Source organism: Diabrotica virgifera, chromosome 2 (genome assembly GCF_917563875.1).
Source record: "Diabrotica virgifera virgifera chromosome 2, PGI_DIABVI_V3a".
In the NCBI taxonomy this organism is placed as follows: Eukaryota; Metazoa; Arthropoda; class Insecta; order Coleoptera; family Chrysomelidae; genus Diabrotica; species Diabrotica virgifera.
Window position 1 is genome coordinate 7,986,428 of NC_065444.1, and position 15,140 is coordinate 8,001,567.

Below are 15,140 nucleotides of genomic sequence, written 5' to 3' on the forward strand. Positions count from 1 at the left end.
AATAAATAATATTATTGTGTTTACAAGCAGAGCTAAATATTTGAACCAAGCAAAATGCGTGTCTAATAAAAACCTTCCGGTCTTTACACTCGCTTTTGTTCTGTTTAATTTGCTTAGTAGCCCCGTTGTAAGGAAGCAGTCAAATAGATTACTCGATCGGGAATCGAATTATCGGAATGTGTTTTGTTTTCTCAATCAAGTCGAAGTGGCAATGTCATGTAAAAAGATGATCTCAAAGTTCCTGTAAAAATACGGTTATATGAGAGAAGTAATTTGATAAAGGTTTTTTGAATTTTATTACAAATAATTATTGTAGTTTTGGAAAGCTCGGTTCCAACGGCACGTGTCGTATCACGCCAAGCGAAATAGAAAATATTGTAATAGAAAAAGATCATAGATTATAGACTAAAAGTCTAAAGATCAAGATAATAGACTAAAGACAGGCATCAACGAAACGTGAAATATCGTTATTTAACTCAAATTTTGTGATTTACAATCCTTGGGCTAGGACTGAATCCTCTATTTATGGCCGATGTGAATCGACGAGAAGTCTCTCATCGTTTGTCGGTAAATGAACAGGTGTAAAGATTTATATTAGCATCCAAAAAATAAGAGTTATTCCATATCGATTTAATTTTTAAAAATCTTAAGCAAATATTATTTACATGCATTGTTTGGATTTAGTAAATGGGTGACATTGATTTTGTAATCTAGGCCACGCATTTTGAAAACACCGAAGTCAGCAATTATACTGCTATTAGTAATTCACGGTCACATTCAAGTATGGTCAATCATAACTCATAACAAACAATTGGGATTTATTTATAGATATGTACGTAGAAAGTAAAGAGAGAAATTATTCATTATTCAGAAACCGACGTGGTGAGAGTAGAGACGTTATCCATTCCTTACACCAACTAGTTACTGTCGTACATGGTGACTTAAATAAATATATTCCGGTAATTAGTGTTTCAACTTAATCAACCCCATCATTGGGGATTGCAACCCCCGTACCACCATACATGGCTCAAAAGAAGTCAGAAGCTGATACAGACTCTGGAGGCACTGGTACGGGCAGTACTGTAGCAATTTTACTATGGAGTGGACTAACGACGCGACGTTGTGTTAGAATTTTTATCATTATATGAATGTGCTCTCGTTTCTTTTCAGTGTTATCTATTTCTCTTTGCCCATGTGAACTGGCAAAGAGTGCCTCGCAACATGCCATGGGATCCCGTCTTAAACATTGTAAATAGAAATGAGGTGTGTGAGGTAGATATAACGAGTTTATGTATTCAAGAAAGCTATATCATTATTGTAGATGATATAGGATACTGTATGAAGTAGGTCATTAAAGAAAAAAAACAGCTGAGAAAATATTATAAGGTTTTTTGAAGGTTCTAAAAGGTATATGAGGGATTAACTTTCTCCTTCTATTTACAAAAAGTTAAGTGGCACTCTTTTTTCTTTTTCTTATCCATCTGTTGTAATCTTACCTATCTATCTGTGCTATTTTATCTTATCTCTGGTAATTTGTTCCGTAGAACTAAATACAAATTTCAGAAGCTGGTTTCGAACCCACGACTCACTCTCCACCAACCATCTAGCTGCCGTTCGCATTTTATTATTAAATCAAAATAAAAAAGGTTACACATCGATAGAAAATTATATTGAATATTGTTGGGAAAGATCATCTTTCAACTTGAACGACCAAGAAAAATTTTCAAATTATCGAGATATTCAAATTACCTAACTAGTGTCGAGTTATCAAGAGTCTATGGCCAAGATTGTGTTACTGCCGATTGTCAAGAAATTTGCTACATACTACATACACATACTACCAGACGCTAAGGAATGTATTATTTCACTTCACGATGCATAACTACATAACTACGTTGAAAAGTTCGTGATAATCGCAAAGTTTAGTTTCAGATACATAATCAAAGGTTATTGTACTTATTATTATACTATGTATTTTTTTTATTTAACAGACACCGGATACTACTGACGATTTCAATTTATAACTCATAATAAAATCGGGCAACTGGGCAGCAAAAATAAATTCAAATAGATAACATATTCTGTTGTTTATGGGTTTAAAGTTGTGGACAAGTGTTTTCTTCTTCTTTACTGACTAGAAAACCACTGCCAAATTCCTGTTGGGTGGTATGCCCGTTATAGTATTTATGTTGCAGTCGCTTCTCTTGATAATCCCTGAATTAGCAGACATGCCATTATTTTAGTAGCAAGGTTATGCCGACGTATGGCTCAGAAACATGGACATTAATAAAGGCCAACATAAACAAAATATAAATAACTCAAAGAAAAATGGAAAGATCCATGTTGGGAATAAAACAGCAAGGCAGAAAATCAACAAATAGATAAGAGAGAAAATGAAATGTAACAGAACATAATATGACATGGTTAAAATAATATAACATGACTGACAGAATGATACATAACATAAAGGCAGACAGAAGTTATAAGTACTAGTTACATCTAGCCACTATTGACAACACTGTTCTATTTTCCCATTAACGCAAACTGAACGAAAAACGTGAGACAGACTATACACATAAACATATAGATGAAAACAAATACAGTCGGAAAAATGTATGTGCTGTCTTTTTCTATAACAAACGTTTGTTATTTATAGAAAAAGACAGCAAATACAAAATAAGTGATTGATGTGATCGTTCATGGGTAATCTTTCATTTTTCCGACTGTATATTTCAATAACAAATTATGTATGTTGGTATTTAAATCCTATAATCCTCATTGATTTGTTTACCATTTTAGAGTTTTGTAATTGTAAACAATTATGCAAGATATTGAATTCAAAATCCAAAGTCCATAGAATTCAAACATGACTTTGTAATGAAGTTGGAGCAATTTTCCAAAAATCAAGATTTGCAATTACTCTGTAGTGTAGATTGATATTTTTATCTGATTAAAATCCTTTCATTGTGACGCCACTGTCAGGGAGCTGTTAAATCAAATGCAAGATAATAATGTTTATTAAACTATCCTAACGGGTTCAGCATCACTAAAACTAATTAGGTATGATTAAGTTTTTCTAGTGTAAACATAACTTTGCAGGATATAATTCAATATCAAATTGTTACAACTTGGGCTAAGGTAAAAGCAAGACATTTAATTTCAATACACCTTTACATAATCAAGCGATGAAGGATAGTTTTCACTTTGCTTTATGTGTTGAATGCGCTCAAGTCAATTTAAAATGTAAAATTTAAATGAGGTGCTGTTAAAACCTATAATAATTACATCGACACCATAGATATAATATAGTACCTGATATAATTACAACCAAAAACTGTGCGATCAGTTACAACAGAGAAAAATGTTTGTATTTATAGTAGGCATCCCTTTTTAATCGGCGGGATTTATCCTATGACGCATGACGTTGCGTTTATTGACCACGTGACTTTCCCCCTGTGGCCGATTTGATAAACCCCACCAGTTAGAAATAGATGCTTACCCTAAATACAAATATTTTCCCTGTCACACTAGTCACAGAGTTTTAGACTGCAGTGTGCAGTCTAGGTATTACAGTCTATGATTGACACAATAATTATAATATAATAACCTAAAGTTGGGAAAGACAGATCAAAATATCAAGATGAGACTGGTGAATGCCCTTGTATTCTCAATATTTCTATACGGAGCAGAGACTTGGACTCTTCGCGCATACGAACGCCAAAAAATTGATGCCTTTGAGATGTGCTGCTGGAGAAGAATGCTGCGCATACCTTGGACAGCTCATAGGACAAACGTTTCCATTCTAAACCAACTCAATATTAAAAAAAGGCTGTCCACAATACGTCTGCAACGAATTTTGCAATTCTTTGGTCACGTGGTTCGCAGAGGTGACGACAGTTTGGAGAGATTAATTGTTTCTGGAAACGTTCCGGGGAGAAGATCAAGAGGACGATCACCAACTAGATGGTCCGACCAAATAAAGAATTCAGCTGGAAACTCATTCTGCGAAGCTCTTAGAGCAGCTGAAGATAGAGACCAATGGAGAAACATTGTTAGGAATATTGGAAGAAATCACGATCCTCAGTAATGGGGAAACGACAGGAGAGAGAGAGAGAATCTAGAATTGCATGACACATAACATAAACGCAGACAGAAGTGATTAGTAAGTAATAGTAACATCTAGCAACTATTGACAACACTGTTCTATTTTCCCATTAACGCAAACTGAACGAAAACCGTGAGACAGACTATACACATAAACATATAGATGAAAACAAATAATATATTTCAATATCAAATTATGCATGTTGGTATTTAAACCGTATAATCCTCACTAATTTGTTTACCATTTTAGAGTCTTGCAATTGTAACCAATTATGCAAGATATTTAATTCAAAATCAAAGTCGATATAGTCCATGTGGTGAGATCGCTCCCGGCTGAAAAAATTTCCGATTCGGTTTCTTTGTAGATTCCTATTCAAAAATATCTCTTTTAAACAAATCTGAAGGCTGCCGGCCGGAGTTTTTGGGCAGAAATTGTTTAAACAATTTTTTTAAACAAATACAAAAGATCACCCTTTTTTGACCCGAAGAATATTTTTTTAGGTTTTTCGGGTTATTCTAATCAAGAAAGATATCTTGTGATTTTTCTCAAAAATTGATAGTTTTCGAGTTATAGGCGATTTAAAATCTGAAAAATGCGAAATATGTACGCATTCTCATGGCTTAAAAACTCATAAAAAACTCATTTAAGGTTCCCAAGTACTTGAATTGTAGTTCAAACATTCATTTTCAAGATTCTGCAGACTGATCGGGTCTAACTTGAATTTACACCGTTGTTATTTAATTGTTAATTATGCGGGTCCATCCGATTTTTTTGCGGGTGCGGCGCGCACTATTTCCAAAAATCTCCTATTTTCCTCCGAAAAATATATTTTTTAGATTTTTCGGGACATTCTAAATAAAATAGGTTTCTTGTCATTTTTCTCAAAAGTTAATAGTTTTAAAGTTATAAGCGACTTAAAGCGCATTTTCGGATTTTAAATTTAATTATTAATAATTTCTTAATAGTGACCAAATTCCATTCAAATCAACAATTTTCTGGTTTGTTTATACCACGTATAGTGGTTTAAATTTATTCCACCAGAGGTCAGATACTTTGTTTTTCATCGCGAATAGGAATCCACAAAGAAACTGAATCAGAAATTTTCTCAGACGGGGGCGGTCTCACCACATGGACTAATAGAATTCAAACATGACTTTGCAATGGAGTTTGAGCAATTTTTACAAAAATCAAGAGTTGCAAGTACTCTATAGATATACATTGATATTATATTTGTATCTGATTAAAATCCTTTCATTGTCACGCCACTGTCAGGGAGCTGTTAAGTCAAATGCAAGATAATATTGTTTATTAAACAATCCTAACAGGTTCAGCATCACTTAAACTGATTAGGTATGATCTGATAAATTAAATCAACGAGTTACACCCACTTCTCACATATTGTCTCATCTTAAAAACTAGTCAAAACAATTAAAACACAACTGAAGTTATGCCGTACCTACATTGAATGATATTTGTTTCTGGAGATGTAATAAAGACTATCAATCAACTTGTGTTATCAATCTTTAAGTAAATAAGTGTTTCTACTGTAAACATACCTTTGCTAGGAATAATTCAATATCAAATTATTACATCTTAAAAATATGGTAAAAGCAATTAAATTTCAATACACCTTTACACAATCAAGCGATGAAGATAGTTTTCACTTTGTTTTATGTATCTGTAGAGTAGGGAGGGTGAATCAAGTCCCACAACACTTAGGCCATAATTGACCCATTATGCATCCTCCCAGGGGGTTGTGGTCCTTAGTTCATTATCCGTCCTCGAATTTCCAGAAAGGCAGACAAATCACCAAGGTACATCTCCCCTATGTAGGCAGGTGTAGGCCAAGGCTCGCTGAACGCATACTCTCATATTGACAATAACTTCCTGAACAGAGGTGTTTCTACTAGCCGCAGTGTGTGGAGGTGTTTTCTTAGTTGACAATGGTCAGTGAAAAAACCAACTGTCAAGCGCAGGTTTTTCCTGATCATCCTCAAGTATTTTTTTGATGATGACTTCCCAAGGTTCCTTAGTGTTACCGTGGCAAGACTACATCCTGGCCCTTCTACCCATCTTGTCACGCTTTGCCTGTGGGAGAGGAATTTCCGCAATTGTTACAGCTAAAAAGATCACCAGGTCCTAAGAGTCTTAGGCCTGCCGCCTTCCTAGCTAGTTGGTCAGCAATGCGGTTGCCTTTATGTATTGAATGTGCCCAAATAAATTGAAAATATAAAATTTAAATGGGGTGTTGTTATAACCTATAATTGCATCGACACCATAGATATACAGGGTGCGGCAAAAGTCAGTTCCCCGATTTGCACAATCGAAAAATATCGGAAAATGAAAATGCAAAACGTTTAATTAAGTCGTAAATTTGGGTTACAAAGGTGCATATAAAAATCTAAGCTTTATGTCCGAACTGGTGTCCATCTTCCTCGATGCAACGTTCACAACGGCTCGCAACGCTACGGCATGTTCGGTTGAGGATTGCCTTGTTCTGACGGAGGTGTTCAAATTCTTCCTCAATAATTTTGTCTTCAACTGTGGGAGAGTTTGCGGTCGCCTAGCATACACACTATTCTTCAGCAGACCCCATAAAAAGAAATCGCAAAAGAAAAACGCGTTCTTATTTCGTGTATTTGCCGCCCGCCTGCATGTTTAACTCATTACTAACAACGCACTGACACACACAACGAACAGCAACACGTGACAGGCAGATGAACGAAACTCAAGGTTAACCCTACAAACAATAGGGGACACCTAGCTGTTATGCGAGGCTGATTGTTAGCATGTACTTATAGCGCTTATGCACGAAACTACATAGCGGGAACTGACTTTTGCCGCACCCTGTATAATACCTAGCTGTGCACTGCAATCTAAAACTGGATAAACCATAACTGCAACCATAAATTTGTATTTATGGTAGGCATCTCTTTTTAATCAGCAGGGTTTAGCCTATGACAGTGAGTTTATCACCGGATGACTTTCCCTCTGAGGCTGATTTGATAAACCCACCCAAAGCTTATATGTAATAGAAATAGATCTTCCCGCCAATTAGAAATAGATCTTCTTCTACGGCATTACAGCCCAAATTGAGCCTTGGCCTCCTTTATTTTTACCTCCACCCTTATTTGTCTGTGGCTGCTCTTCTCCATTCACAGCGCTTTCTTGGCTTTCCAACCAGTCTCTTTCCCTGCATTCTAGCTTCCAATGCTCTTTTTGGCAGCCTACCCTCTCCCATTCTTATCACATGTTCAGCCTATTGCAATCTTTGTATTCTAATGAAATCTGACAGGGGTGTTTAATTATAAAGTTGATAAAGCTCGTTGTTGTATCGAATTTTAAAGATTCCGTTTTCCCCTTACAGGTGCTAGTATTCTCAGTACTTTCCTTTCAAATGTGGTGAGTTTGTTTTTTGGATGTTTCTTTCAAGACCCATGCTTCACTGCCAAAGGATGCTATTGGTCGAATTAAGGTTTATAGATTCTCATCTTGGTATTTCGGTGGACACTTTTAGACCGAAATATATGGGAAAGGGCAAAGTACTCTGTTTGCCTGTGTTATTCTCTTCTGTATTTCTCCATCTTCTGATCTGTCAGCATATATTTCTACTGCCAGGTAAGTATGTAAACTTTCCAACTCATTAGAAATATATACCTACCCTAAATACAAATATGTTTCTCTGTAGCACAGTATTAGATTGCAGCGTGCAGTCTATATTTTATATGTTTCTGATTGACCCAATTATAATAATAATAACATAGACTTACATATTATCATTCAGAGCGAAGTGACAACACCATCTTTTTTATTTGGCTCAGTGCTGTTTCACTCTTACTTATAGTAAAGCTGCGACAGTAGCCCCCCTTTCGTGACTATACTCACACTTAATGTCATCTTAGTTTCTTGATACAATGTGCTAGAAAGAGATAGCACCAAACCAGTTCAAGAGATCTTGTCATCAAGAAGAGCGGAGGGTAGGCTCACTCTATGTTAACAGGTTGACTGCCACAAAAAAATGTTTAAAAAAGTCCATGGTGCCAATTTAAAAAACATGAATCTGGCAACCAACTGAAATACTTCCATTAGTAATGTTTCACCAATTTTATTTATTAGTCTAAATTTTTGAAAAAATATGTCAGTGGTCGAATACAACCGCCAGGGTATAGCCGACATACTTACTCCCGTGGTGCCAAGCAGTCGTTCAGGCAGTTGTTCTGTTCTGTCCGAGATCGATACAAATTCATACTTTGGCGAAAAATCCAAATGATAGAATGAAAAAATAAAGTAAAGGTTGTTATAAAGAGAAGATGTGGGGAAAAATAAAAAAAATCGGATCAAAAAAGTAGTAACTTACTGTGACACTTGTGAAAGTAATGTTTCAACAAACATTCCAAATAACTGATAATTTTTAATTTCTTTCATGTTATTGTTTAACTTTTGTATGTTATTTAGTTTGGAATAATTAATATTCTTACATTTTTATATTCTTTACTCAAAATAAAGACATGACAGAATTTCGATATAATTTCAGTCTCCCCTATTCTGTCAAAATGAAAACTGATATGTACATGCGAGAACTGTATGCCACAGCGGTCGAATACTGCAATAAATCTGCTTCTCTACACGACCTTTGGCAAAACAGGAACTATATCACAGACTGTATCAAATCAGTTTTATATGACTGCCTGGCAGTCAACCTGTTAATATATACCTCTATGAATAATAGCCTAGAATGGCATGACACATAACATAAACGCAGACAGAAGTGATTAGTAATAGTTACATCTAGCAACTATTGGCAACACTGTTCTATTTTTGCTTTTAAACCATACTGAATGAACAATGTAAGAGGGAGTAAGTATACACATAAACATTATAACATAGATGAAAACAAATATATCTCAATAACAAATTATGCATGTGGGTATTTAAATCCTATAATCCTCACTGATTTGTTTACCATTATACAGTCCTGTAATTGTAACCAATTATGCAAGATATTTACTTCAAAATCAAAGTCCATAGAATTCTAACATGACTTTGCAATTAGGTTAGAGCAATTTTCCCAAAATCAAGATTTGTAAGTACATACTCAGATTGATATTTTTATCTGATTAAAATCCTCTCATTGTCACGCCACTGTCACGGAGCTGTTAAGTCAAATGCAAGATAATAATGTTTATTAAACAATCCTAACGGGTTCAGCATCACTAAAACCAATTAGGTATGATCTGGTAAATTACATCAACGAGTTACACCCACTTCTCACATATTGTCTCATCTTAAAAACTGGTCAAAACAATTAAAACACAACCAAGATAATATGCGGTCGTTACTTTGAATGATACTTGTTTTTGGCGATGTAATAAGGATTATCAATCAACGTGCGTTATCAAACATTAAGCAAATACGTTTTTCTACTGTAAACATACCTTTGCTGGGTATATTTCAATATCAAATTGTTACAACTTGGGTTAAGGTAAAAGAGAAAGATTAAAATCGGGACTTACGGTATAGTACGACAGCAGGCCGGAGTTATCGTCTAGCACGAACCATCTATATTGCCACCCCTTCATAACATTAGTCCATTTACTTAAAGAACCTTCCATTGCCACAAAATTTATGAAAAATCACACAAATTCATACAAGGTACACTGACATTACGATGATTGTTTAGTCACTAATTTGACATTTCCATTCCACAACATTGACGTTTGCGCGTTGGAAGCATAGTAGCGACAACCAGTAATACACGTAGGAGTATAATGGATGATCTATATGACAGGTTAGTAATTTTCAAAACATTTTCCATTTTACGTTTTTCTGGATTTGATTTGGTAATTTTAATTTTTTTTTTATTTAAATACTTACTTTAAAAATTAAGTAAATAAAGGGTAAAATTTTATGAAAATATTTTCCTAGATTTTGAGAATTTTTGATTTTCCCAATAGTAGGGGAGCGAAGTATGCTAAATGTGCAGTCACTCGAGCGCTTTGGGGACCTACTGAATTGTGAAGAGTAGGTCCTAAAACCAAAAAAAGTTAAGTAAAGTTTTCCATTTTAGTGGGGACTTTCCACTTTTAATTTAATTTTCCATTTCCAACAATCGTTTTTTCCGATTATAACGCCATCTATCCATAATTCGAAAAAATGTTTCGAATAAAAGTTACTTATTTTTACGTAAGGAATCCAAATCTGCAATAAAAAATGGGGGCTCCTATTTAAGATTTTAAAGTAACCCCCCACCCCACCTACATGGGGGTCGTGTTTGGTGCCATTCGATAGATTTTTCAAAACTATTGAATAAGTGTATTTTACAGTTTTTCGATCTGATGTTCATTTCGCGAAATATCGCGGGATTCGTATTTAAAATATTAAATTTACTCCCCACCGCCCTCCGTGGGAAGTCGTGTTTGGTATCATTCGATAGATTTTTAAAAAATATTGGGCATATATTTTTTAGTTTTTTGATCTCTCATTTATTTCGCGAAATATTCGCTTTTTTCTTGTGAAATTTTGGGACTCACCCATTTCCTTACGCCCGGCTCAAATCGTCAGATTTTTGAAATATACACTCTTTTGCATGTAGGTACTTACTTTACCTTATCTTAATCTGACAATTTCGAGTTTTTTAAGGATAGATTTTTTTGTTCGGGCCCCCCTTAACGAACTCCCCTGTGTTAAGAGCCAATATATGGTAGAGGTACATCTGCAGGGTACCAGATTTCTCCCCATATGCTAACCTGGCGCGCTCGAGTAACTGCAAAAATCCCTGCTTGGGCTCCCCTACCACAAGATACGTTTGTGTTTTATTATTATTTTGTGAATGTTTTCATTGTCTTCTTCTTCTTTACATTTCTCTTCTGTTTAAGATTTGAAATTAAACAATTATAATTTGCACTACAAGAAAACCACTCTCTTAAGTTTTTCAAACAGAAAAGTCTTCCTAGAGCCTTGGTTCTTTCGTCCTTCGATTTCTCCCTGCATTCTCCCCGTTTCTATAGGTAACTTAGAGGATTTTTTATTTAGACTTAGTACTTCGTCGTTTGTGATTCTGTAGACCCATCTTATTCTCAATGTTTGGACGATAACACCACATATCGAAACTCGCAATACTTAGTTGTTGTAATCTCGACTTAAGATTTCATACTTTCATCTCGAACGGTTGTCCATGACAGTTAAGTCTGTCTGTGGGTGCGGGTCGCCCCATTGTTCTTAAATCTGATCATATATTGTCTCTCCATTGCATGGATGGACATCCAAAGGACGTCCATGGGAATATTAGGGAATCTATGGATAGGGCCGGCCAGCTCATCTTAGACGTTAGGATTTAATCTCTTGGACTATATAGGTACGTCGTTAGCCCTATACGAGTACATCTGATTGACCTCGGCATTTGGTCTCATTTAGTACGAGTTAGTATTCTACACTGGTTAGCAGGGCCGGCGAAAACGGGCCTGCAAGAGATGCACTGCAGGCGGGCACCCCTGTTTGAGGGGCGCCAAAATGAGCTTTTTTCTGCTGGTGTTATACAAAATACCTACTAATTAAAAAAACGAAGGGCTCCTATGCTGGTTTTGCAGGCGGGCACCTTATACCCTAGCGTCGGTACTGCTGGTTAGGTACATAAGCACCGGTCTAATCACTGTTTTCAGATCCAGATGATTTTTGATGTTCGTGTTAGGCATTTGGTTTTAATGATTTAATGGAGTAGATACTATAGGTACAGACATTTGTTTGCTGCTTGAATCTTCCCTTTTATCTATTCCTTGATATCGCTATCTGTGGTGATTAAAGCACCAAGATATTTAAAACTCTCCACACTTTCTAGAATCTAGAGAACAAAAAGTCCCAAATATCAATGGAGACTTATGAAATATGTATAGTTATTCACTGATGGATTTAAAACTGCCACTGTACTGGATCAGGAGTCTTTGGGCAAACATGCAATAATAAAACAGATTTTACAGCCCAGGTCAATTCCAGGCTAAATATTTTGCTTTAGTGGACTGCATTGATGAAATAAAATATGGAGACCCCAAATCAAAGAGGTTCAACATTTGCAAAAATAGTCTGCTATTTTACCAGTAAATAACCCACTCATCAAACAAAAATGCAAAGATCTCCTCAAAAATCTGGCAAAAGGTAACAAAGTATGTCTTTAATATGGGTACCGGGTCATGAAGGGGTGCATGGGAATAACTGAGCAGATTTGTTGGCAAACAAGGCTCAAGGGAAACCTTTGTAGGCTCAGAATCCTTTCTGTGGTATCACTAGAGATGCTACGAAAAACGAGGTTCAGACTAAAAAAAAATAATTGATAAAAAAACTCTCATTGTCGTTTAAGAAACCAGCTATATAAGCTATGTAAGGTGAATGAACTATAGTGCAGAAAGTGAGGAATGGAATAAGAGACTATACACATCCTATGCCATTGCAATGTGTTGGGTCATTGGTCAATTGTTTGATCCAGACGAGATCCTATAACTACCAATAAGAAAACTGTTGGCCTTGGTTGAATTAACAGTAGGTACTTATTATAGTTTAATGAAAAACAAGGTATTTGCATGCAAGGTATCAATGCACATGCGGGCTAAGCCAAGACAGGATATGAAACAATACATGGGGGATTAGGCTTTGGAAATAGAAATGAAGCTGGAGATGACAAGCTTGAATTAGCAACAGCATTGGATATGGCGATTGTTAACACATTCTTTAAAAAGACAGAAAATCAACTTATTACCTACAAAAGTGGACAACATCAATCCCAAATAGACTACTTCATGATAAGGAAAGAAGACATACGTGAATGCAAGGACTGCAAGGTAATAGTTAGTGAGACAGTAAGCCAACAACATAAGCTGCTTTGTTCTGGATATAGAAGTAAACAGCGAAACTAAACAAAAATATCGGAGAGGACCACAAAAAATCAAGTGGTGGATGCTATAAGATGAGAAAGAAGGTCTCTTCAGGGAAAGAATAGTAGAAAAAATTTGTTGGAACATGAAAGGAAGCCATACCACAATGTGGAGAAAAATGGCCAATATTATTAGAGAGACGGCTAATAAAATACTTGGGAAAACGTCAGGAAAGAAGTTTGAGGATAAAGAGACTTTGCGGTGGTCAAATGAAGTACAAGGAAAAATAAAAGAGAACGGAAAATTATATAAAAAGTGGCAAGAAACCAGATCGGACATGGATATTCAAAGCTCTATGGTCGCCAAAAAGAGAGCGAAAGTAGCAATAGCAAACGCTAAAGCAGAAGCGTATTCAAACCTATACGATCAACTTGATACCAGGGAAGGCGAAGCAAAGATATATAAAATAGCCAAACAGAGAGCAAAGAAAGCAAGAGATTTTAATCAGATTAGATGTATCCGAGATGAAAATAATAAAATACTAATTCACGAAAAGGATATCAAAAAGAGATGTAGAAAGTATTTTGACAGTTTATTAAATGAGGAATTTGACAGACAGCCTGATGTGGAGTTAACGGAGACAGTAACAGCAATGGTCATCAAAATAACAACCGAGGAAGTGGCTCAAGCGATTCAAAAAATAAAGAAAGGAAAAGCGGTAGGACCAGATGATATTCCTGGGGAAGTATGGAGAGCATTGGGAGAGACAGGAATAATTTGGTTAGCAGGTCTATTCAATAGAGTTATGGAAGTTGGACAAATGCCAGACGACTAAAGAAGCAGTATATAAGTATAACTGTCTACAAAAACAAGGGAGACATACAACAATGTACAAACTACAAAACTACTTAGCCACACCATGAAAATATGGGAGAGAGTAATTGATAGACGGATACGTGAAGAAACCGAAATATCCAATAATCAATTTGGCTTTATGCAGGGCAGATCAAAAACAGATGCAATTTTCATTGTAAGGCAACTGATGAAAAAATACAAGAATGAAGAGACCAACGCTCATGTGGTATTCACTGATCTTGAGAAAGCATATGATAGAGTTCCTTGAGAGATTCTCTGGTGGGAACTCAATAAAAAAGGAGTCCCTGGCGAATATGTAAAGAATGTGAGAGATGTGTATGAGAGAGTAACGACTAGTGTTAGAACATGTGTGGGAGAGACTGATAAATTTCAGGTGAAAGTAGGATTGCACCAAGGCTTGGTGCTTAGTCCTTATTTATTTTCATTAGTTTTGGCCCAGATAACAGCGAAACTACAGGGTAGCATTCCATGGTACCTAATGTATGCTGATGATGTAGTGTTAATAGGAAATATTGAAAGAGACTTAGAACAAAAACGGGAACAGTGGAGACAAGCTCTGGAGGAAAAAGGTTTAACCCTTAAGTACTAACACACCGTCTCTCAGACGGCATCGTTTGTTGAAAGTGGGATATTTCCCTTCCTAGAAAAATTTGAAGGTCATCCGTTTATGACTTTTCAAGTTGGGTTGTTGTTTACTAGTATTGAATTCGGCAATTTGATGCAGGTTGTTATTCGAAAGATATTTAGACTCAAAGTGTGATTTCCGTCTAACAGACGGGGTGTTAGTGTTTGTGCCCAGATCGTCATTAAACATAATGTGCCCCAGTTCGACAAAAAGTTCAAATAAGGGAATAAACACTATGAGGAAACTCTTTTGAAATGACTTGATGAGGTAGAAGACGACGTAAGCGAAGTGGGATCAATTTGTGATGAAGCGAAGTGGGATCAATTGCTACACTGTACAAATTTTAGTGCCTGTCAGTTTTTTTTGGTTTAATATTTTTTAAATTTTTTTTTTATTTTCATGTTTATTACTCTTCGTTTGACTCGATTATAAATTTTTATCAAGATTCTTTAATTTGTTTCATTTTTATCACACTTTTTTTTCAGAAATAAAAAGTCACACAAACAATTCTTCCATTCTTGTTATAATGTTTTGTATTTTAATAAATACAGAAAAACTAGATCAATTACTGTGTTTTTTCGATAAGTAATACTTTCAGTAAGTCATTGAAATATTTTTTTGCATTATAATATTTAACAAAAGAAAAATAACCAGTAAAATGTGAAACCCGTCT

At 35.5% G+C, this 15,140-nt stretch overlaps 1 protein-coding gene across 1 annotated transcript in view; it reads right to left on the reverse strand.

The window, feature by feature from the left end:
* LOC126879427 (oxysterol-binding protein-related protein 9) overlaps positions 1 to 9,822 on the reverse strand; it is a 378,474-nt gene extending 368,652 nt beyond the window's left edge. Inside the window, exon 1 of the mRNA XM_050642439.1 lies at positions 9,619 to 9,822. Within this exon, the coding sequence (XP_050498396.1) occupies positions 9,619 to 9,717 (99 nt within the window). The 5' untranslated portion in view covers positions 9,718 to 9,822. The remainder of the gene's footprint in view (positions 1 to 9,618) is intronic.
* Between the last annotated feature and the right edge of the window lie 5,318 nt (positions 9,823 to 15,140).